Consider the following 26,874-nt stretch of genomic DNA (forward strand, 5'->3'; position numbering starts at 1 on the left):
ACACACACATTCCCACTCCCTAACACACACACATTCCCACTCCCTAACACACAAACATTCCCACTCCCTAACACACACACACATTCTCACTTCCTAACGCACACACATTCCCATTCCCTAACACACACACACATTCCCACTCCCTCACACACACACATTCCCACTCCCTCACACACACACATTCCCACTCCTGAACGTACATACATTCCCACTCCCTAACATACACACATTCCCACTCCCTAACACACACACATTCCCACTCCCCAACGCACACTGATTCCCGCTCCCTAACGCACACACATTCCCACTCCCGAACACACATGCATTCCCACTCCCTAACACACACATTCCCACTCCCTAACGCACACACATTCCCACTCCCGAACACACACATTCTCACTCCCTAACACACACACATTCCCACTCCCTATCACACACACATTCTCACTCCCTAACATACACACATTATCACTCCCTCACGCACACACATTCCCACTCCCTCACACACTTATTCCCACTCCCTAACGCACACACATTCCCACTCCCTAACACACACATTCCCACTCCCTAACACACACATGCCCACTCCCTAACACACACACACATTCCCACTCCCTAACACACACATTCCCCTAACACACACATTCCCACTCCCGAACACACACATTCTCACTTCCTAACACACACACATTCCCACTCCCTAACACACACATTCCCAATTCCTAACGCATACACATTCTCACTCCCTAACACACACGCATTTCAACTCCCTAACACACACATTCCCACTCCCTAACAAACACAGACATTCCCACTCCCTAACATAGATACATTCGCACTCCCTAACACACACACACATTCCCACTCCCTAACACACACATTCTCACTCCCTAACACACACACATTCTCACTCCCTAACACACACACATTCCCACTCCCTAACACACATACATTCCCACTCCCTAACACACACAGATTCTCACTCCCTAACGCACACATTCCCACTCCCTAACACACACAGATTCTCACTCCCTAACACACACACATTCCCACTCCCTAACACACACTCATTCTCACTCCCTAATACACACATTCTCACTCCCTAACACACACACATTCCCATTCCCTAACACACACACATTCCCATTCCCAAACACACACACATTCTCACTCCCTAACACACACACATTCCCACTCCCTAACACACACACATTCCCACTCCCTAACACACACACATTCTCACTCCCTAACACACACACATTCTCACTCCCGAACACACACACATTCTCATTCCCTAACGCACACATTCCCACTCCCTAACGCACACATTCCCACTCCGTAACACCCACATTCCCACTCCCTATCACACACATTCCCACTCCCTATCACACAAACCTTCTGACTCCCTATCACACACATTCCCACTTCCTAACACACACACATTCCCAAGACACAAACATTCCCACTCCCTAACACACACATTCCCACTCCCTAACACACACACACATTCCCACTCCCTAACACACACATTCCCACTCCCTAACACACACATTCCCACTCCCTAACACACACACATTCCCACTCCCTATCACACACATTCCCACTCCCTATCACACACATTCCCACTCCCTAACACACACATTCCCACTCCCTAACAGACACTCATCCCCACTCCCTAACACACACATTCCCACTCCCTAACACACACACATTCCCACTCCCTAACACACACACATTCCCTCTCAGTAACGCACACATTCCCACTCGCTAACACACAAACATTCTCACTCCCTAACACACACATTCCCACTCCCTGGCACACGCATTCCCACTCCCTAACACACACATTCCCACTCCCTATCACACACATTCCCACTCCCTATCGCACACATTACCACTCCCTAACACACACACATTCCCACTCCCTATCACACACATTCCCACTCCCTAACAGACACACATTCCCACTCCCTATCACACACATTCCCACTGCCTAACACACACATTCCCACTCCCTAACACACACATTCCCACTCCCTAACAGACACTCATTCCCACTCCCTAACACACACACATTCCCACTCCCTAACACACACACATTCCCACTCGCTAACACACAAACATTCTCACTCCCTAACACACACATTCCCACTCCCTGGCACACGCATTCCCACTCCCTAACACACACATTCTCACTCCCTAACACACACATTCCCACTCCCTGGCACACACATTCCCACTCCCGAACACACACATTCCCACTCCCTATCACACACATTCCCACTCCCTATCACACACATTCTCACTCCCTCACACACACACATTCCCACTCCCTAATACACACACATTCTCACTTCCTAACGCACACACATTCCCATTCCCTAACGCACACACATTCCCACTCCCGCACACACACACATTCCCACTCCCGCACACACACACATTCCCACTCCCTAACACACACATTCCCACTCCCTAACAAACACACACATTCCCACTCCCTAACAAACACACATTTTCCCACTCCCTAACGCACAAACATTCCCACTCCCTAACACGCACACACATTCCCACTCCCTAACACACACATTCCCACTCCCTAATGCACACACATTCTCACTCCCCAACGCACATTCCCACTCCCTAACACACACATTCCCACTCCTTAACACACACACACATTCCCACTCCCTAACACACAAACGTTCTCACTCCCTAACACACACACATTTCCACTCCCTAACACACAAACATTCCCATTCCCTAACACACACACATTCCCACTCCCTAACACACACACATTCCCACTCCCTAACGCACACACATTCCCATTCCCTAACGCACACACATTCCCAATCCTTAACGCACACACACATTCTCACTTCCTAACGCACACACATTCCCACTCCCTAACGCACAAACATTCCCACACCCTAACACACACACACATTCCCACTCCCGAACACACACACATTCCCACTCCCTAATGCACACACATTCTCAGTCCCCAACGCACATTCCCACTCCCTAACACACACATTCCCACTCCCTAACACACACACACATTCCCACTCCATAACACACAAACGTTCTCACTCCCTAACACACACACATTTCCACTCCCTAACACACAAACATTCCCATTCCCTAACACACACACATTCCCACTCCCTAACACACACACATTCCCACTCCCTAACGCACACACATTCCCATTCCCTAACGCACACACATTCCCAATCCTTAACGCACACACACATTCTCACTTCCTAACTCACACACATTCCCATTCCCTAATGCACACACATTCCCACTCCCTAACACACACATTCCCCTAACACACACATTCCCACTCCCGAACACACACATTCTCACTTCCTAACGCACACACATTCTCACTCCCTAACACTCACACATTCTCACTCCCTAACACACACACATTCTCACTCCCTAACACACACACGTTCCCACTCCCTAACACACATACATTTCCACTCCCTAACACACACAGATTCTCACTCCCTAACGCACACATTCCCACTCCCTAACACACACAGATTCTCACTCCCTAACACACACATATTCCCACTCCCTAACACACACTCATTCTCACTCCCTAATACACACATTCTCACTCCCTAACACACACACATTCCCATTCCCTAACACACACACATTCCCATTCCCAAACACACACACATTCTCACTCCCTAACACACACACATTCCCACTCCCTAACACACACACATTCCCACTCCCTAACACACACACATTCTCACTCCCGAACACACACACATTCTCACTCCCTAACGCACACATTCCCACTCCCTAACGCACACATTCCCACTCCGTAACACCCACATTCCCACTCCCTATCACACACATTCCCACTCCCTATCACACAAACCTTCTGACTCCCTATCACACACATTCCCACTTCCTAACACACACACATTCCCAAGACACAAACATTCCCACTCCCTAACACACACATTCCCACTCCCTAACACACACACACATTCCCACTCCCTAACACACACATTCCCACTCCCTAACACACACATTCCCACTCCCTAACACACACATTCCCACTCCCTATCACACACATTCCCACTCCCTAACACACACACATTCCCACTCCCTATGACACACACATTCCCACTCCCTATCACACACACATTCTCACTCCCTAACATACACACATTATCACTCCCTCACGCACACACATTCCCACTCCCTCACACACTTATTCCCACTCCCTAACGCACACACATTCCCACTCCCTAACACACACATTCCCACTCCCGAACACACACATGCCCACTCCCTAACACACACACATTCCCACTCCCGAACACACACATTCTCACTTCCTAACACACACTCATTCCAATTCCCTAACACACACACATTCTCACTTCCTAACACGCACACATTCCCACTCCCTAACACACACACATTCCCACTCCCTAACACACACACATTCCCTCTCAGTAACGCACACATTCCCACTCGCTAACACACAAACATTCTCACTCTCTAACACACACATTCCCACTCCCTGGCACACGCATTCCCACTCCCTAACACACACATTCTCACTCCCTAACACACACATTCCCACTCCCTATCACACACATTCCCACTCCCTATCACACACATTCTCACTCCCTCACACACACACATTCTCACTTCCTAACGCACACACATTCCCATTCCCTAACGCACACACATTCCCACTCCCGCACACACACACATTCCCACTCCCGCACACACACACATTCCCACTCCCTGACACACACATTCCCACTCCCTAACAAACACACACATTCCCACTCCCTAACAAACACACATATTCCCACTCCCTAACACACAAACATTCCCACTCCCTAACACACACACATTCCCACTCCCTAACACACACATTCCCACTCCCTAACACACACACATTCCCACTCCCTAACACACAAACATTCCCACTCCCTAACACACACACACATTCTCACTTCCTAACGCACACACATTCCCATTCCCTAACACACACACACATTCCCACTCCCTCACACACACACATTCCCACTCCTGAACATACATACATTCCCACTCCCTAACATACACACATTCCCACTCCCTAACGCACACACATTCCCACTCCCCAACGCACACTGATTCCCGCTCCCTAACGCACACACATTCCCACTCCCGAACACACATGCATTCCCACTCCCTAACACACACATTCCCACTCCCTAACGCACACACATTCCCACTCCCGAACACACACATTCTCACTCCCTAACACACACACATTCCCACTCCCTAACACACACATGCCCACTCCCTAACACACACACACATTCCCACTCCCTAACACACACATTCCCCTAACACACACATTCCCACTCCCGAACACACACATTCTCACTTCCTAACACACACACATTCCCACTCCCTAACGCACACACATTCCCACTCCCTAACACACACATTCCCACTCCCTAACACACACATGCCCACTCCCTAACACACACACACATTCCCACTCCCTAACACACACATTCCCCTAACACACACATTCCCACTCCCGAACACACACATTCTCACTTCCTAACACACACACATTCCCACTCCCTAACACACACACATTCCCAATTCCTAACGCACACACATTCTCACTCCCTAACGCACACACATTCTCACTCCCTAACACACACGCATTTCAACTCCCTAACACACACATTCCCACTCCCTAACAAACACAGACATTCCCACTCCCTAACATAGATACATTCGCACTCCCTAACACACACACACATTCCCACTCCCTAACACACACATTCTCACTCCCTAACACACACACATTCTCACTCCCTAACACACACACATTCCCACTCCCTAACACACATACATTCCCACTCCCTAACACACACAGATTCTCACTCCCTAACGCACACATTCCCACTCCCTAACACACACAGATTCTCACTCCCGAACACACACACATTCCCACTCCCTAACACACACTCATTCTCACTCCCTAATACACACATTCTCACTCCCTAACACACACACATTCCCATTCCCTAACACACACACATTCCCATTCCCTAACACACACACATTCCCATTCCCAAACACACACACATTCTCACTCCCTAACACACACACATTCCCACTCCCTAACACACACACATTCCCACTCCCTAACACACACACATTCTCACTCCCGAACACACACACATTCTCACTCCCTAACGCACACATTCCCACTCCCTAACGCACACATTCCCACTCCGTAACACCCACATTCCCACTCCCTATCACACACATTCCCACTCCCTATCACACAAACCTTCTGACTCCCTATCACACACATTCCCACTTCCTAACACACACACATTCCCAAGACACAAACATTCCCACTCCCTAACACACACATTCCCACTCCCTAACACACACACACATTCCCACTCCCTAACACACACATTCCCACTCCCTAACACACACATTCCCACTCCCTATCACACACATTCCCACTCCCTAACACACACACATTCCCACTCCCTATCACACACATTCCCACTCCCTATCACACACATTCCCACTCCCTAACACACACATTCCCACTCCCTAACAGACACTCATTCCCACTCCCTAACACACACATTCCCACTCCCTAACACACACACATTCCCACTCCCTAACACACACACATTCCCTCTCAGTAACGCACACATTCCCACTCGCTAACACACAAACATTCTCACTCCCTAACACACACATTCCCACTCCCTGGCACACGCATTCCCACTCCCTAACACACACATTCCCACTCCCTATCACACACATTCCCACTCCCTATCGCACACATTACCACTCCCTAACACACACACATTCCCACTCCCTATCACACACATTCCCACTCCCTAACAGACACACATTCCCACTCCCTATCACACACATTCCCACTGTCTAACACACACATTCCCACTCCCTAACACACACATTCCCACTCCCTAACAGACACTCATTCCCACTCCCTAACACACACACATTCCCACTCCCTAACACACACACATTCCCACTCGCTAACACACAAACATTCTCACTCCCTAACACACACATTCCCACTCCCTGGCACACGCATTCCCACTCCCTAACACACACATTCTCACTCCCTAACACACACATTCCCACTCCCTGGCACACACATTCCCACTCCCGAACACACACATTCCCACTCCCTATCACACACATTCCCACTCCCTATCACACACATTCTCACTCCCTCACACACACACATTCCCACTCCCTAATACACACACATTCTCACTTCCTAACGCACACACATTCCCATTCCCTAATGCACACACATTCCCACTCCCGCACACACACACATTCCCACTCCCGCACACACACACATTCCCACTCCCTAACACACACATTCCCACTCCCTAACAAACACACACATTCCCACTCCCTAACAAACACACATATTCCCACTCCCTAACGCACAAACATTCCCACTCCCTAACACGCACACACATTCCCACTCCCTAACACACACATTCCCACTCCCTAATGCACACACATTCTCACTCCCCAACGCACATTCCCACTCCCTAACACACACATTCCCACTCCTTAACACACACACACATTCCCACTCCCTAACACACAAACGTTCTCACTCCCTAACACACACACATTTCCACTCCCTAACACACAAACATTCCCATTCCCTAACACACACACATTCCCACTCCCTAACACACACACATTCCCACTCCCTAACGCACACACATTCCCATTCCCTAACGCACACACATTCCCAATCCTTAACGCACACACACATTCTCACTTCCTAACGCACACACATTCCCACTCCCTAACGCACAAACATTCCCACTCCCTAACACACACACACATTCCCACTCCCGAACACACACACATTCCCACTCCCTAATGCACACACATTCTCAGTCCCCAACGCACATTCCCACTCCCTAACACACACATTCCCACTCCCTAACACACACACACATTCCCACTCCCTAACACACAAACGTTCTCACTCCCTAACACACACACATTTCCACTCCCTAACACACAAACATTCCCATTCCCTAACACACACACATTCCCACTCCCTAACACACACACATTCCCACTCCCTAACGCACACACATTCCCATTCCCTAACGCACACACATTCCCAATCCTTAACGCACACACACATTCTCACTTCCTAACTCACACACATTCCCATTCCCTAATGCACACACATTCCCATTCCCTAACGCACACACATTCCCATTCCCTAACGCACACACATTCCCACTCCCGCACACACACACATTCCCACTCCCGAACACACACACATTCCCACTCCAGAACACACACACATTCTCACTCCCTTGCACACACACATTCCCAATCCCTTGCACACACACATTCCCACTCCCTAATGCACACACATTCTCACTCCCCAACGCACATTCCCACTCCCTAACACAAACGCATTCCAACTCCCTAACACACACATTCCCACTCCCTAACACACACACACATTCTCACTCCCTCGCACACACACATTCCCAATCCCTCACACACACACATTCCCATTCCCTAACGAACACATACATTCCCACTCCCTAACATACATGCATTCCCACTCCCTAACATACACACTATCCCACTGCCTCACAAACACACACATTCCCACTCCCCAACGCACAAACATTCCCACTCCCTAACACACACATTCTCACTCCCTAACACACACATTCCCACTCCCTAACACACACACATTCCCACTCCCTAACACACACACATTCTCACTCCCTAACACACACACAATCCCACTCCCTAACACACACATTTCCATTCCCTAACACACACACATTCCCACTGCCTAACGCACACACATTCCCACTCCCTAACGCACACACATTCTCACTCCCTAACGCACACACATTCCCACTCCCTAACTCACACACATTCCCACTCCCTAACGCACAAACATTCACAATCCCTAACACACACACATTCTCACTCCCTAACGCGCACACATTCTCACTCCCTAACGCGCACACATTCCCACTCCCTAACGCACACATATTCCCACTCCCTATCACACCCACATTCTCACTCCCTAACACACACATTCCCACTCCCTATCACACCCACATTCTCACTCCCTAACACACACATTCCCACTCCCTTACACACACATTCCCACTCCCTATCACACCCACATTCTCACTCCCTAACACACACACAATCCCACTCCCTAACACACTAATTCTCACTCCCTAACACACACACCTTCCCACTCCCTAACACACACACATTCCCATTCCCTAACACACACATTCCCAAGACACACACATTCCCACTCCCGAACACACACATTCCCACTCCCCAAAACACACACATTCCCATTCCCTAACACACACATTCCCAAGACACACACATTCCCATTCCCTAACACACACATTCCCACTCCCTAACAGGCACACATTCCCACTCCCTAACACACACACATTCCCACTCCCTAACATACACACATTCTCACTCCCTTGCACACACACTTTCCCAATCACTGACACACACACATTATCACTCCTTAAGGCAAAAACATTCCCACTCCCGAACACACACACATTCCCACTCCCTAACACACATATTCCCATTCCTTAACACACATTCCCAAGACACACACATTCCCACTCCCTAACACACACATTCCCACTCCCTAATACACACACATTCCCACTCCCTAACACACAAATTCCCACTGCCTAACACACACATTCCCACTCCCTAACACACACATTCCCACTCCCTAACACACACATTCCCACTCCCTAACATAGACACATTCTCACTCCCTAACATACACACATTATCACTCCCTCACACACACACATTCCCAAACCCTTACACACACACATTATCAGTCCCTAACGCACACACATTCCCACTCCCGAACACACACATTCCCACTCCCTAACACACACACATTCCCACTCCCTAACACACAAATTCCCACTGCCTAACACACACATTCCCACTCCCTAACACACACATTCCCACTCCCTAACACACACATTCTCACTTCCTAACACACACTCATTCCCATTCCCTAACACACACACATTCTCACTTCCTAATACACACACATTCCCACTCCCTAGCGCACACACATTCCCACTCCCTAACACACACACATTCCCACTCCCTAACGCACAAACATTCCCACTCCCTAACACACACACACATTCTCACTTCCTCACGAACACACATTCCCTAACGCACACACATTCCCACTCCCTTGCACACACACATTCTCACTCCCTTGCACACACACATTCCCAATCTCTTGCACACACACATTCCCACTCCCTAACGCACACACATTCCCACTCCCTAACGCGCACACATTCTCACTCCCTAACGCGCACACATTCCCACTCCCTAACACACACACATTCCCACTCCCTAACGAACACATACATTCCCACTCCCTAACATACATGCATTCCCACTCCCTAACATACACACTATCCCACTGCCTCACAAACACACACATTCCCAATCCCTAACGCACAAATATTCCCACTCCCTAACACACACACACATTCCCACTCCCTAACACACACACATTCCCAATCCCTAACGCACAAACATTCCGACTCCCTAACACACACATTCTCACTCCCTAACGCACACACATTCCCATTCCCTAACGCACACACATTCCCAATCCTTAACGCACACACACATTCTCACTTCCTAACGCACACACATTCCCACTCCCTAACGCACAAACATTCCCACTCCCTAACACACACACACATTCCCACTCCCGAACACACACACATTCCCACTCCCTAATGCACACACATTCTCAGTCCCCAACGCACATTCCCACTCCCTAACACACACATTCCCACTCCCTAACACACACACACATTCCCACTCCCTAACACACAAACGTTCTCACTCCCTAACACACACACATTTCCACTCCCTAACACACAAACATTCCCATTCCCTAACACACACACATTCCCACTCCCTAACACACACACATTCCCACTCCCTAACGCACACACATTCCCATTCCCTAACGCACACACATTCCCAATCCTTAACGCACACACACATTCTCACTTCCTAACTCACACACATTCCCATTCCCTAATGCACACACATTCCCATTCCCTAACGCACACACATTCCCATTCCCTAACGCACACACATTCCCACTCCCGCACACACACACATTCCCACTCCCGAACACACACACATTCCCACTCCAGAACACACACACATTCTCACTCCCTTGCACACACACATTCCCAATCCCTTGCACACACACATTCCCACTCCCTAATGCACACACATTCTCACTCCCCAACGCACATTCCCACTCCCTAACACAAACGCATTCCAACTCCCTAACACACACATTCCCACTCCCTAACACACACACACATTCTCACTCCCTCGCACACACACATTCCCAATCCCTCACACACACACATTCCCATTCCCTAACGAACACATACATTCCCACTCCCTAACATACATGCATTCCCACTCCCTAACATACACACTATCCCACTGCCTCACAAACACACACATTCCCACTCCCCAACGCACAAACATTCCCACTCCCTAACACACACATTCTCACTCCCTAACACACACATTCCCACTCCCTAACACACACACATTCCCACTCCCTAACACACACACATTCTCACTCCCTAACACACACACAATCCCACTCCCTAACACACACATTTCCATTCCCTAACACACACACATTCCCACTGCCTAACGCACACACATTCCCACTCCCTAACGCACACACATTCTCACTCCCTAACGCACACACATTCCCACTCCCTAACTCACACACATTCCCACTCCCTAACGCACAAACATTCACAATCCCTAACACACACACATTCTCACTCCCTAACGCGCACACATTCTCACTCCCTAACGCGCACACATTCCCACTCCCTAACGCACACATATTCCCACTCCCTATCACACCCACATTCTCACTCCCTAACACACACATTCCCACTCCCTATCACACCCACATTCTCACTCCCTAACACACACATTCCCACTCCCTTACACACACATTCCCACTCCCTATCACACCCACATTCTCACTCCCTAACACACACACAATCCCACTCCCTAACACACTAATTCTCACTCCCTAACACACACACCTTCCCACTCCCTAACACACACACATTCCCATTCCCTAACACACACATTCCCAAGACACACACATTCCCACTCCCGAACACACACATTCCCACTCCCCAAAACACACACATTCCCATTCCCTAACACACACATTCCCAAGACACACACATTCCCATTCCCTAACACACACATTCCCACTCCCTAACAGGCACACATTCCCACTCCCTAACACACACACATTCCCACTCCCTAACATACACACATTCTCACTCCCTTGCACACACACTTTCCCAATCACTGACACACACACATTATCACTCCTTAAGGCAAAAACATTCCCACTCCCGAACACACACACATTCCCACTCCCTAACACACATATTCCCATTCCTTAACACACATTCCCAAGACACACACATTCCCACTCCCTAACACACACATTCCCACTCCCTAATACACACACATTCCCACTCCCTAACACACAAATTCCCACTGCCTAACACACACATTCCCACTCCCTAACACACACATTCCCACTCCCTAACACACACATTCCCACTCCCTAACATAGACACATTCTCACTCCCTAACATACACACATTATCACTCCCTCACACACACACATTCCCAAACCCTTACACACACACATTATCAGTCCCTAACGCACACACATTCCCACTCCCGAACACACACATTCCCACTCCCTAACACACACACATTCCCACTCCCTAACACACAAATTCCCACTGCCTAACACACACATTCCCACTCCCTAACACACACATTCCCACTCCCTAACACACACATTCTCACTTCCTAACACACACTCATTCCCATTCCCTAACACACACACATTCTCACTTCCTAATACACACACATTCCCACTCCCTAGCGCACACACATTCCCACTCCCTAACACACACACATTCCCACTCCCTAACGCACAAACATTCCCACTCCCTAACACACACACACATTCTCACTTCCTCACGAACACACATTCCCTAACGCACACACATTCCCACTCCCTTGCACACACACATTCTCACTCCCTTGCACACACACATTCCCAATCTCTTGCACACACACATTCCCACTCCCTAACGCACACACATTCCCACTCCCTAACGCGCACACATTCTCACTCCCTAACGCGCACACATTCCCACTCCCTAACACACACACATTCCCACTCCCTAACGAACACATACATTCCCACTCCCTAACATACATGCATTCCCACTCCCTAACATACACACTATCCCACTGCCTCACAAACACACACATTCCCAATCCCTAACGCACAAATATTCCCACTCCCTAACACACACACACATTCCCACTCCCTAACACACACACATTCCCAATCCCTAACGCACAAACATTCCGACTCCCTAACACACACATTCTCACTCCCTAACACACTCACATTCTCACTCCCTAACGCACACACATTCCCACTCCCTAACGCACACACATTCCCACTCCCTAACGCACACACATTCTCACTCCCTAACGCACACACATTCTCACTCCCTAACGCACACACATTCCCACTCCCTAACTCACACACATTCCCACTCCCTAACGCACAAACATTCCCACTCACTAATACACACACTTTCTCACTCACTAACACACACACTTTCTCACTCACTAACACACACACTTTCTCACTCACTAACACACACTTTCTCACTCACTAACACACACACATTCCCACTCACTAACACACACACTTTCTCACTCCCTAACACACACTTTCTCACTCCCTAACACACACATTCCCACTCTCTCACTCTCTGAAACATTCTCAGTCTGTCACACACACACATTCTCACTCTCCCCAACACTCTCACTCTCACACACAATCGCACTCTCTCACATAAACATCCTCAGTCTCAAGCAGACATTGTCTCTCACTCAAAACCATTCTGTCTCTCACATGCAAACATTCTCACTCGCTCTCACAAACAAAGATTCCTACTCCCTCACGCAAATATTCTCTCTCTCCCAGACATTCTCACACAAGTGGTCTCACTCTCTCACTCACGCACATTCTCACTCAAACCCATTCCCTTTCACATGCAAACATTCTCATACACAAGCATGCTCTCTCTCTCCCTCTCTCTGTCTCTCTCTCTCTCCCTCTCTCTGTCTCTCTCTCTCTCTCCCTCTCTCTGTGTCTCTCTCCCTCTCTCTGTCTCTCTCTCTCTCACTCTCTCTGTCTCTCTCTCTCTCCCTCTCTCTGTGTCTCTCTCTCCCTCTCTCTGTGTCTCTCTCTCTCTCTCTGTCTCTCTCTCTCTCTCTCTGTCTCTCTCTCTCACTCTCTCTGTCTCTCTCTCCCTCTCTCTGTCTCTCTCTCTCTCTCACTCTCTCTGTCTCTCTCTCTCTCTCTCTCTCCCTCTCTCTGTGTGTCTCTCTCCCTCTCTCTGTCTCTCTCTCTCTCTCTCCCTCTCTCTGTCTCTCTCTCTCTCACTCTCTCTGTCTCTCTCTCTCTCTCTCTCCCTCTCTCTGTGTCTCTCTCTCCCTCTCTCTGTGTCTCTCTCTCTCTCCCTCTCTCTCTGTCTCTCTCTGTCTCTCTCTGTCTCTCTCTCTCTCCCTCTCTCTCTGTCTCTCTCTGTCTCTCTCTGTCTCTCTCTCTCTCCCTCTCTCTGTCTCTCTCTCTCCCTCTCTCTGTCTCTCTCACTCTCGCGCACACACGCACCCACACATGAAGATTCTCACTCTCATTTTCACTCTCAAGCATTCTCTTTGCTCTCCCACACACACACATTCTCACTCTCATGCAATTATTCTCTCTCACTCAAACATTCTCACTCTGACACACATTCTCTCGCTCACATTCTCACTGTTAGACACGCACACATTCTCACTCTCACATGCACAAGCATTCTCTCTCTCAACACACACACACAGACAGACAGACAGACACACACATAGACAGGCACACACGTACACATTCTTACTCCCACACGCAAGCGCTGTCACTCTTGCACAAACACTGTCACTCCCACACGCACATCTTCTCTGGCTGAACCCTCCACAGATTCCCAGCCTGACAAATACACCCACACCCACTCACTGTACTGTACTCTCACTCATGCAGGCTCACTCCAATGAATGTCCTTCCATGTGCGTACACGCAGACTCTTAAATACAAACTGCCTTCCCCACAAATGCTCAGCCTCACACGTAATACCCTTTCTGTATTTGAAACTTCTATTCCTGCGAAAGTCTAACCCGTGCACTTTCTTGTGTAACTTGTCAGTTTTCGGGGTGAGGTGCATGCAGACATCGCAATATCTCGGAGCTGCTCAGCTTGCTGCTTTCCATTGGGGTCTCTCCTCAAAGCTTGTCACTCCATCCCTCTCTGCACTGCCCCAGCTGCACACTCCTGCCTCCACACACTTCATGCCGTCTGTCCAGGCTGCTCCCAGTCCCGGAGACTCCGAACATTGAAAGGGGAGATTTCCATTCCATTCCTTCCTTCTGCAGGGACTGCGTTTGAACCGAACTCTGGTGTGGCTCAGTCTGGCTTACAATCAGATCGGGGACCAGGGAGCCAGCAAGTTGGCGGAGGTGAGTGTCAGGGGAGTGGGGTGTGTAAAATACCAATTGTTCCCACCCCTGCGCCCAGGACGGTCAGGGACAAAGCCAGCCAGGCGCCAGCTCTGGGCTTGGGATTCCCACAGCAGGGGACCGAGAGGTGACAAGTCCCACAGCCCCAAGCACTGGGAATGTGCTCACAGGCCCATCCCAACCCCGCGCCCCACCCTCTGCTCAATGTTTCCCAAAAAGAACAGGGAATGGAGTTAGGAGATTCTCCCTGACGCAGCGAGTGGGAAGGGAGATTCCACTCACTCCCCCGCCCCCAAACAACCGTGACCGTGAACGGGATGGGAGATGCCCCACCCTCCCCCCAAACCGGTCCAGAACAGGGAGCAGGATGGAGGATTTCCACAATGCTCCCGCGCACCACCTCGGGACGGTAAGTGGTGTGTGAGATCACCTCCCACCCCCAGGACTGTCCCTGTGTGTATTGTAGAGAATAGCAGTCCCTGTGGGTATTATTGAGAATAGCAGTCCCTGTGGGTATTGTAGAGAATAGCAGTCCCTGTGTATATGAGAGAGAATAGCAGTCCCTGTGTGTATTGGAGAGAATAGCAGTCCCTGTGTGTATTATAGAGAATAGCAGTCCCTGTGTGTATTATAGAGAATAGCAGTCCCTGTGTGTATTATAGAGAATAGCATTCCCTGTGTATATTACAGAGAATAGCAGTCCCTGTGGGTATTATAGAGAATAGCAGTCCCTGTGTATATTATAGAGAATAGCAGTCCCTGTGTGTATTATAGAGAACAGCAGTCCCTGTGTGTATTATAGAGAATAGCATTCCCTGTGTGTATTATAGAGAATAGCAGTCCCTGTGTGTATTATAGAGAATAGCATTCCCTGTGTATATTACAGAGAATAGCAGTCCCTGTGGGTATTATAGAGAATAGCAGTCCCTGTGTATATTGTAGAGAATAGCAGTCCCTGTGTATATTGTAGAGAATACCAGTCCCTGAGTGTATTGTAGAGAATATCAGTCACTGTGTGTATTATTGAGAATAGCATTCCCTGTGTATATTACAGAGAATAGCAGTCCCTGTGGGTATTATAGAGAATAGCAGTCCCTGTGTATATTGTAGAGAATAGCAGTCCCTGTGTATATTGTAGAGAATACCAGTCCCTGAGTGTATTGTAGAGAATATCAGTCACTGTGTGTATTATTGAGAATAGCAGTCCCTGTGATTATCATAGAGGATAGTAGTCCCTGTGTGTATTATAGAGAATAGCATTCCCTGTGTGTATTATCGAGAATAGCAGTCCCTGGGTGTATTATTGAGAATAGCAGTCCCTGTGTATATTACAGAGAATAGCAGTCCCTGTGTGTATCGTAGAGAATAGCAGCCCCTTGTATATTATAGAGAATAGCAGTCCCTGTGTGTATCGTAGAGAATAGCAGTCACTATGTGTATTATACAAAATAGCAGCTCCATCTGTTATGCAGAATAGCAGTCCCTGTGTGTATCATACAGAATCGCAGACCTTGTGGGTATTATAGAGAATAGCAGTCCCTGTGTATATTATAGAGAAAAGCAGTCCCTGTGTATATTATGGAGAAGAGCAGTCCCTGTGGGTATTATAGAGAATAGCAGTCCCTGTGTATATTATAGAGAATAGCAGTCCCTGTGTGTATTATAGAGAACAGCAGTCCCTGTGTGTATTATAGAGAATACCATTCCCTGTGTGTATTATAGAGAATAGCAGTCCCTGTGTGTATTATAGAGAATAGCATTCCCTGTGTATATTACAGAGAATAGCAGTCCCTGTGTGTATTATAGAGAATAGCAGTCCGTGTGTGTATTGTAGAGAATAGCAGTCCGTGTGTGTATTGTAGAGAATAGCAGTCCCTGTGTATATTATAGAGAATAGCAGTCCCTGTGTGTATTATAGAGAATAGCAGTTCCTGTGTGTATTATAGAGAATAGCAGTCCGTGTGTGTATTGTAGAGAATAGCAGTCCGTGTGTGTATTGTAGAGAATAGCAGTCCCTGTGTATATTATAGAGAATAGCAGTCCCTGTGTGTATTATAGAGAATAGCAGTCCCTGTGTATATTATAGAGAATAGCAGTCCCTGTGTATATTATAGAGAATAGCAGTCCCTGTGTATATTATAGAGAATAGCAGCCCCTTTGTATATTATAGAGAATAGCAGTCCCTGTGTGTATGATAGAGAATAGCATTCCCTGTGTCCATTATAGAGAATAGCAGTCCCTGTGTGTATTATAGAGAATAGCAGTCCCTGTGTGTATTGTAGAGAATAGCAGTCCCTGTGTGTATTGTAGAGAATAGCAGTCCCTGTGTATATAATAGAGAATAGCAGTCCCTGTGTATAATATAGAGAATAGCAGTCCCTGTGTATATTATAGAGAATAGCAGTCCCTGTGTGTATTATAGAGAATAGCAGTCCCTGTGTGTATTATAGAGAATAGCAGTCCCTGTGTATATTATAGAGAATAGCAGTCCCTGTGTATATTATAGAGAATAGCAGCCCCTGTGTGTATTATAGAGAATAGCATTCCCTGTGTCTATTATAGAGAATAGCAGTCCCTGTGTGTATTGTAGAGAATAGCAGTCCCTGTGTATATTACAGAGAATAGCAGTTCCTGTGTGTATTATAGAGAATAGCAGTCCCTGTGTGTATTGTAGAGAACAGCAGTCCCTGTGTGTATTGTAGAGAATAGCAGTCCCTGTGTATATTATAGAGAATAGCAGTCCCTGTGTATATAATATAGAATAGCAGTCCCTGTGTATAATATAGAGAATAGCAGTCCCTGTGTATATTATAGAGAATAGCAGTCCCTGTGTGTATTATACAGAATAGCAGTCCCTGTGTATATTATAGAGAATAGCAGTCCCTGTGTATATTATGGAGAATAGCATTCCCTGTGTGTATTATAGAGAATAGCAGTCCCTGTGTGTATTATAGAGAATAGCATTCCCTGTGTATATTACAGAGAATAGCAGTCCCTGTGTGTATTATAGAGAATAGCAGTCCGTGTGTGTATTGTAGAGAATAGCAGTCCGTGTGTGTATTGTAGAGAATAGCAGTCCCTGTGTATATTATAGAGAATAGCAGTCCCTGTGTGTATTATAGAGAATAGCAGTTCCTGTGTGTATTATAGAGAATAGCAGTCCCTGTGTATATTATAGAGAATAGCAGTCCCTGTGTGTATTATAGAGAACAGCAGTCCCTGTGTGTATTATAGAGAACAGCAGTCCCTGTGTGTATTATAGAGAATAGCATTCCCTGTGTGTATTATAGAGAATAGCAGTCCCTGTGTGTATTATAGAGAATAGCATTCCCTGTGTATATTACAGAGAATAGCAGTCCCTGTGTGTATTATAGAGAATAGCAGTCCGTGTGTGTATTGTAGAGAATAGCAGTCCGTGTGTGTATTGTAGAGAATAGCAGTCCCTGTGTATATTATAGAGAATAGCAGTCCCTGTGTGTATTATAGAGAATAGCAGTTCCTGTGTGTATTATAGAGAATAGCAGTCCGTGTGTGTATTGTAGAGAATAGCAGTCCGTGTGTGTATTGTAGAGAATAGCAGTCCCTGTGTATATTATAGAGAATAGCAGTCCCTGTGTGTATTATAGAGAATAGCAGTCCCTGTGTATATTATAGAGAATAGCAGTCCCTGTGTATATTATAGAGAATAGCAGTCCCTGTGTATATTATAGAGAATAGCAGCCCCTGTGTATATTATAGAGAATAGCAGTCCCTGTGTGTATGATAGAGAATAGCATTCCCTGTGTCCATTATAGAGAATAGCAGTCCCTGTGTGTATTGTAGAGAATAGCAGTCCCTCTGTATATTATAGAGAATAGCAGTTCCTGTGTGTATTATAGAGAATAGCAGTCCCTGTGTGTATTGTAGAGAATAGCAGTCCCTGTGTATATAATAGAGAATAGCAGTCCCTGTGTATAATATAGAGAATAGCAGTCCCTGTGTATATTATAGAGAATAGCAGTCCCTGTGTGTATTATTGAGAATAGCAGTCCCTGTGTGTATTATAGAGAATAGCAGTCCCCGTGTGTATTATAGAGAATAGCAGTCCCTGTGTGTATTATAGAGAATAGCATTCCCTGTGTATATTACAGAGAATTGCAGTCCCTGTGGGTATTATAGAGAATAGCAGTCCCTGTGTATATTATAGAGAATAGCAGTCCCTGTGTGTATTATAGAGAACAGCAGTCCCTGTGTATATTACAGAGAATAGCAGTCCCTATGGGGATTATAGAGAATAGCAGTCCCTGTGTATATTATAGAGAATAGCAGTCCCTGTGTGTATTGTAGAGAATACCAGTCCCTGAGTGTATTGTAGAGAATATCAGTCACTGTGTGTATTATTGAGAATAGCAGTCCCTATGATTATCATAGAGGATAGTAATCCCTGTGTGTATTATAGAGAATAGCAGTCCCTGTGTGTATTATCGAGAATAGCAGTCCCTGGGTGTATTATTGAGAATAGCAGTCCCTGTGTGTATCGTAGAGAATAGCAGTCCCTGTGTATATTATAGAGAATAGCAGTCCCTGTGTGTATCGTAGAGAATAGCAGTCACTATGTGTATTATACAAAATAGCAGCTCCATCTGTTATGCAGAATAGCAGTCCCTGTGTGTATTATACAGAATCGCAGACCTTGTGGGTATTAGAGAGAATAGCAGTCCCTGTGTATATTATAGAGAAAAGCAGTCCCTGTGTATATTATGGAGAAGAGCAGTCCCTGTGGGTATTATAGATAATAGCAGTCCCTGTGTATATTATAGAGAATAGCAGTCCCTGTGTGTATTATAGAGAACAGCAGTCCCTGTGTGTATTATAGAGAATAGCACTCCCTGTGTGTATTATAGAGAATAGCAGTCCCTGTGTGTATTATAGAGAATAGCATTCCCTGTGTATATTACAGAGAATAGCAGTCCCTGTGTGTATTATAGAGAATAGCAGTCCCTGTGTGTATTGTAGAGAATAGCAGTCCGTGTGTGTATTGTAGAGAATAGCAGTCCCTATGTATATTATAGAGAATAGCAGTCCCTGTGTGTTATATAGAGAATAGCAGTTCCTGTGTGTATTATAGAGAATAGCAGTTCCTGTGTGTATTATAGAGAATAGCAGTCCGTGTGTGTATTGTAGAGAATTGCAGTCCGTGTGTGTATTGTAGAGAATAGCAGTCCCTGTGTATATTATAGAGAATAGCAGTCCCTGTGTGTATTATAGAGAATAGCAGTCCCTGTGTATATTATAGAGAATAGCAGTCCCTGTGTATATTATAGAGAATAGCAGCCCCTGTGTGTATTTTTGAGAATAGCAGTCCCTGTGTGTATGATAGAGAATAGCATTCCCTGTGTCCATTATAGAGAATAGCAGTCCCTGTGTGTATTGTAGAGAATAGCAGTCCCTGTGTATATTATAGAGAATAGCAGTTCCTGTGTGTATTATAGAGAATAGCAGTCCCTGTGTGTATTGTAGAGAATAGCAGTCCGTGTGTGTATTGTAGAGAATAGCAGTCCCTGTGTATATTATAGAGAATAGCAGTCCCTGTGTATATAATATAGAATAGCAGTCCCTGTGTATAATATAGAGAATAGCAGTCCCTGTGTATATTATAGAGAATAGCAGTCCCTGTGTGTATTATACAGAATAGCAGTCCCTGTGTATATTATAGAGAATAGCAGTCCCTGTGTATATTATGGAGAAGAGCAGTCCCTGTGGGTATTATAGAGAATAGCAGTCCCTGTGTATATTATAGAGAATAGCAGTCCCTGTGTGTATTATAGAGAATAGCAGTCCCTGTGTGTATTATAGAGAATAGCAGTCCGTGTGTGTATTGTAGAGAATAGCAGTCCGTGTGTGTATTGTAGAGAATAGCAGTCCCTGTGTATATTATAGAGAATAGCAGTCCCTGTGTGTATTATAGAGAATAGCAGTTCCTGTGTGTATTATAGAGAATAGCAGTTCCTGTGTGTATTATAGAGAATAGCAGTCCGTGTGTGTATTGTAGAGAATAGCAGTCCCTGTGTGTATTGTAGAGAATAGCAGTCCCGGTGTATATGATAGAGAATAGCAGTCCCTGTGGATATTATAGAGAATAGCAGTCCCTGTGTATATTATAGAGAATAGCAGTCCCTGTGTATATTATAGAGAATAGCAGCCCCTGTGTATATTATAGAGAATAGCAGTCCCTGTGTGTATGATAGAGAATAGCATTCCCTGTGTCCATTATAGAGAATAGCAGTCCCTGTGTGTATTGTAGAGAATAGCAGTCCCTGTGTCTATTATAGAGAATAGCAGTTCCTGTGTGTATTATAAAGAATAGAAGTCCCTGTGTGTATTGTAGAGAATAGCAGTCCCTGTGTGTATTGTAGAGAATAGCAGTCCCTGTGTATATAATAGAGAATAGCAGTCCCTGTGTATAATATAGAGAATAGCAGTCCCTGTGTATATTATAGAGAATAGCAGTCCCTGTGTGTATTATAGAGAATAGCAGTCCCTGTGTATATTATAGAGAATAGCAGTCCCTGTGTATATTATAGAGAATAGCAGCCCCTGTGTGTATTATAGAGAATAGCAGTCCCTGTGTATATAATATAGAATAGCAGTCCCTGTGTATAATATAGAGAATAGCAGTCCCTGTGTATATTATAGAGAATAGCAGTCCCTGTGTGTATTATGCAGAATAGCAGTCCCTGTGTATATTATAGAGAATAGCAGTCCCTGTGTATATTATGGAGAAGAGCAGTCCCTGTGGGTATTATAGAGAATAGCAGTCCCTGTGTATATTATAGAGAATAGCAGTCCCTGTGTGTATTATAGAGAATAGCAGTCCCTGTGTGTATTATAGAGAATAGCAGTCCGTGTGTGTATTGTAGAGAATAGCAGTCCGTGTGTGTATTGTAGAGAATAGCAGTCCCTGTGTATATTATAGAGAATAGCAGTCCCTGTGTGTATTATAGAGAATAGCAGTTCCTGTGTGTATTATAGAGAATAGCAGTTCCTGTGTGTATTATAGAGAATAGCAGTCCGTGTGTGTATTGTAGAGAATAGCAGTCCCTGTGTGTATTGTAGAGAATAGCAGTCCCGGTGTATATGATAGAGAATAGCAGTCCCTGTGGATATTATAGAGAATAGCAGTCCCTGTGTATATTATAGAGAATAGCAGTCCCTGTGTATATTATAGAGAATAGCAGCCCCTGTGTATATTATAGAGAATAGCAGTCCCTGTGTGTATGATAGAGAATAGCATTCCCTGTGTCCATTATAGAGAATAGCAGTCCCTGTGTGTATTGTAGAGAATAGCAGTCCCTGTGTCTATTATAGAGAATAGCAGTTCCTGTGTGTATTATAAAGAATAGAAGTCCCTGTGTGTATTGTAGAGAATAGCAGTCCCTGTGTGTATTGTAGAGAATAGCAGTCCCTGTGTATATAATAGAGAATAGCAGTCCCTGTGTGTATTATAGAGAATAGCAGTCCCTGTGTATATTATAGAGAATAGCAGTCCCTGTGTATATTATAGAGAATAGCAGTCCCTGTGTGTATTATAGAGAATAGCAGTCCCTGTGTATATTATAGAGAATAGCAGTCCCTGTGTGTATTTTGAGAATAGCAGTCCCCGTGTATATTATTGAGAATAGCAGTCCCTGTGTGTATTACAGAGAATAGCAGTCCCTGTGTATATTATAGAGAATAGCAGTCCCTGTGTCCATTATACAGAATAGCAGTCCCTGTGTATATTATAGAGAATAGCAGTCCCTGTGTGTATTACTGAGAATAGCAGTCCCTGTGTGTATTATAGAGAATAGCAGTCCCCGTGTGTATTATAGAGAATAGCAGTCCCTGTGTGTATTATAGAGAATAGCATTCCCTGTGTATATTACAGAGAATAGCAGTCCCTGTGGGTATTACAGAGAATAGCAGTCCCTGTGTATATTATAGAGAATAGCAGTCCCTGTGTGTATTATAGAGAACAGCAGTCCCTGTGTATATTACAGAGAATAGCAGTCCCTGTGTGTATTTTGAGAATAGCAGTCCCCGTGTATATTATTGAGAATAGCAGTCCCTGTGTGTATTATAGAGAATAGCAGTCCCTGTGTGTACTATAGAGAATAGCAGTCCCTGTGTGTCTTATAGAGAATAGCAGTCTCTGTGTGTATTATTGAGAATAGCAGTCCCTGTGTGTCTTCTCGAGAAAAGCAGTCCCTGCGTGTATTGTAGAGAATAGCAGTCCCTGTGTGTATTATAGAGAATAGCAGTCCCTGTGTCCATTATAGAGAATAGCAGTCCCTGTGTCCATTATACAGAATAGCAGTCCCTGTGTATATTATAGAGAATAGCAGTCCCTGTATATATTATTGAGAATAGCAGTCCCTGTGTGTATTATTGAGAATAGCAGTCCCTGTGTGTATTATAGAGAATAGCAGTCCCCGTGTGTATTATAGAGAATAGCAGTCCCTGTGTGTATTATAGAGAATAGCATTCCCTGTGTATATTACAGAGAATAGCAGTCCCTGTGTATATTATAGAGAATAGCAGTCCCTGTGTGTATTATAGAGAACAGCAGTCCCTGTGTATATTACAGAGAATAGCAGTCCCTGTATATATTATTGAGAATAGCAGTCCCTGTGTGTATTATTGAGAATAGCAGTCCCTGTGTGTATTATAGAGAATAGCAGTCCCCGTGTGTATTATAGAGAATAGCAGTCCCTGTGTGTATTATAGAGAATAGCATTCCCTGTGTATATTACAGAGAATAGCAGTCCCTGTGTATATTATAGAGAATAGCAGTCCCTGTGTGTATTATAGAGAACAGCAGTCCCTGTGTATATTACAGAGAATAGCAGTCCCTATGGGGATTATAGAGAATAGCAGTCCCTGTGTATATTATAGAGAATAGCAGTGCCTGTGTGTATTGTAGAGAATACCAGTCCCTGAGTGTATTGTAGAGAATATCAGTCACTGTGTGTATTATTGAGAATAGCAGTCCCTATGATTATCATAGAGGATAGTAATCCCTGTGTGTATTATAGAGAATAGCAGTCCCTGTGTGTATTATCGAGAATAGCAGTCCCTGGGTGTATTATTGAGAATAGCAGTCCCTGTGTGTATCGTAGAGAATAGCAGTCCCTGTGTATATTATAGAGAATAGCAGTCCCTGTGTATATCGTAGAGAATAGCAGTCACTATGTGTATTATACAAAATAGCAGCTCCATCTGTTATGCAGAATAGCAGTCCCTGTGTGTATTATACAGAATCGCAGACCTTGTGGGTATTCGAGAGAATAGCAGTCCCTGTGTATATTATAGAGAAAAGCAGTCCCTGTGTATATTATGGAGAAGAGCAGTCCCTGTGGGTATTATAGAGAATAGCAGTCCCTGTGTATATTATAGAGAATAGCAGTCCCTGTGTGTATTATAGAGAACAGCAGTCCCTGTGTGTATTATAGAGAATAGCACTCCCTGTGTGTATTATAGAGAATAGCAGTCCCTGTGTGTATTATAGAGAATAGCAGTCCCTGTGTATATTATAGAGAATAGCAGTCCCTGTGTATATTATAGAGAATAGCAGTCCCTGTGTATATTATAGAGAATAGCAGCCCCTGTGTGTATTTTTGAGAATAGCAGTCCCTGTGTGTATGATAGAGAATAGCATTCCCTGTGTCCATTATAGAGAATAGCAGTCGCTGTGTGTATTGAAGAGAAGAGCAGTCCCTGTGTATATTATAGAGAATAGCAGTCCCTGTGTATAATATAGAGAATAGCAGTCCCTGTGTGTATTGTAGAGAATAGCAGTCCGTGTGTGTATTGTAGAGAATAGCAGTCCCTGTGTATATTATAGAGAATAGCAGTCCCTGTGTATATAATATAGAATAGCAGTCCCTGTGTATATTATAGAGAATAGCAGTCCCTGTGTGTATTATAGAGAATAGCAGTCCGTGTGTGTATTGTAGAGAATAGCAGTCCGTGTGTGTATTATAGAGAATAGCAGTCCCTGTGTGTATTATAGAGAATAGCAGTCCGTGTGTGTATTGTAGAGAATAGCAGTCCGTGTGTGTATTGTAGAGAATAGCAGTCCCTGTGTATATTATAGAGAATAGCAGTCCCTTTGTGTATTATAGAGAATAGCAGTTCCTGTGTGTATTGTAGAGAATAGCAGTCCGTGTGTGTATTGTAGAGAATAGCAGTCCGTGTGTGTATTGTAGAGAATAGCAGTCCCTGTGTATATTATAGAGAATAGCAGTCCCTGTGTGTATTATAGAAAATAGCAGTCCCTGTGTATATTATAGAGAATAGCAGTCCCTGTGTATATTATAGAGAATAGCAGTCCCTGTGTATATTATAGAGAATAGCAGCCCCTGTGTATATTATAGAGAATAGCAGTCCCTGTGTGTATGATAGAGAATAGCATTCCCTGTGTACATTATACAGAATAGCAGTCCCTGTGTGTATTGTAGAGAATAGCAGTCCCTGTATATATTATAGAGAATAGCAGTCCCTGTGTGTATTGTAGAGAATAGCAGTCCCTGTGTGTATTGTAGAGAATAGCAGTCCCTGTGTATATAATAGAGAATAGCAGTCCCTGTGTATAATATAGAGAATAGCAGTCCCTGTGTATATTATAGAGAATAGCAGTCCCTGTGTGTATTATAGAGAATAGCAGTCCCTGTGTATATTATAGAGAATAGCAGTCCCTGTGTATATTATAGAGAATAGCAGCCCCTGTGTGTATTATAGAGAATAGCAGTCCCTGTGTCCATTATAGAGAATAGCAGCCCCTGTGTATATTATAGAGAATAGCAGTCCCTGTGTATATTATAGAGAATAGCAGCCCCTGTGTATATTATAGAGAATAGCAGTCCCTGTGTGTATTATAGAGAATAGCAGTCCCCGTGTGTATTATAGAGAATAGCAGTCCCTGTGTGTATTATAGAGAATAGCAATCCCTGTGTATATTACAGAGAATAGCAGTCCCTGTGTGTATTATAGAGAATAGCACTCCCTGTGGGTATTATAGAGAATAGCAGTCCC

At 45.4% G+C, this 26,874-nt stretch overlaps 1 protein-coding gene across 1 annotated transcript in view; it reads left to right on the forward strand.

The window, feature by feature from the left end:
* The window catches only part of LOC148135328 (leucine-rich repeat-containing protein 71-like), a 380,621-nt gene that overhangs the window by 123,563 nt on the left and 230,184 nt on the right, over positions 1-26,874 (forward strand). Inside the window, exon 4 of the mRNA XM_087985124.1 lies at positions 15,739-15,822. Within this exon, the coding sequence (XP_087841250.1) occupies positions 15,739-15,822 (84 nt within the window). The remainder of the gene's footprint in view (positions 1-15,738; positions 15,823-26,874) is intronic.

Source organism: Chiloscyllium plagiosum, unplaced genomic scaffold (assembly GCF_037043375.1).
Source record: "Chiloscyllium plagiosum isolate Xiang-an unplaced genomic scaffold, Cpla_swu_hap1 HiC_scaffold_50, whole genome shotgun sequence".
In the NCBI taxonomy this organism is placed as follows: Eukaryota; Metazoa; Chordata; class Chondrichthyes; order Orectolobiformes; family Hemiscylliidae; genus Chiloscyllium; species Chiloscyllium plagiosum.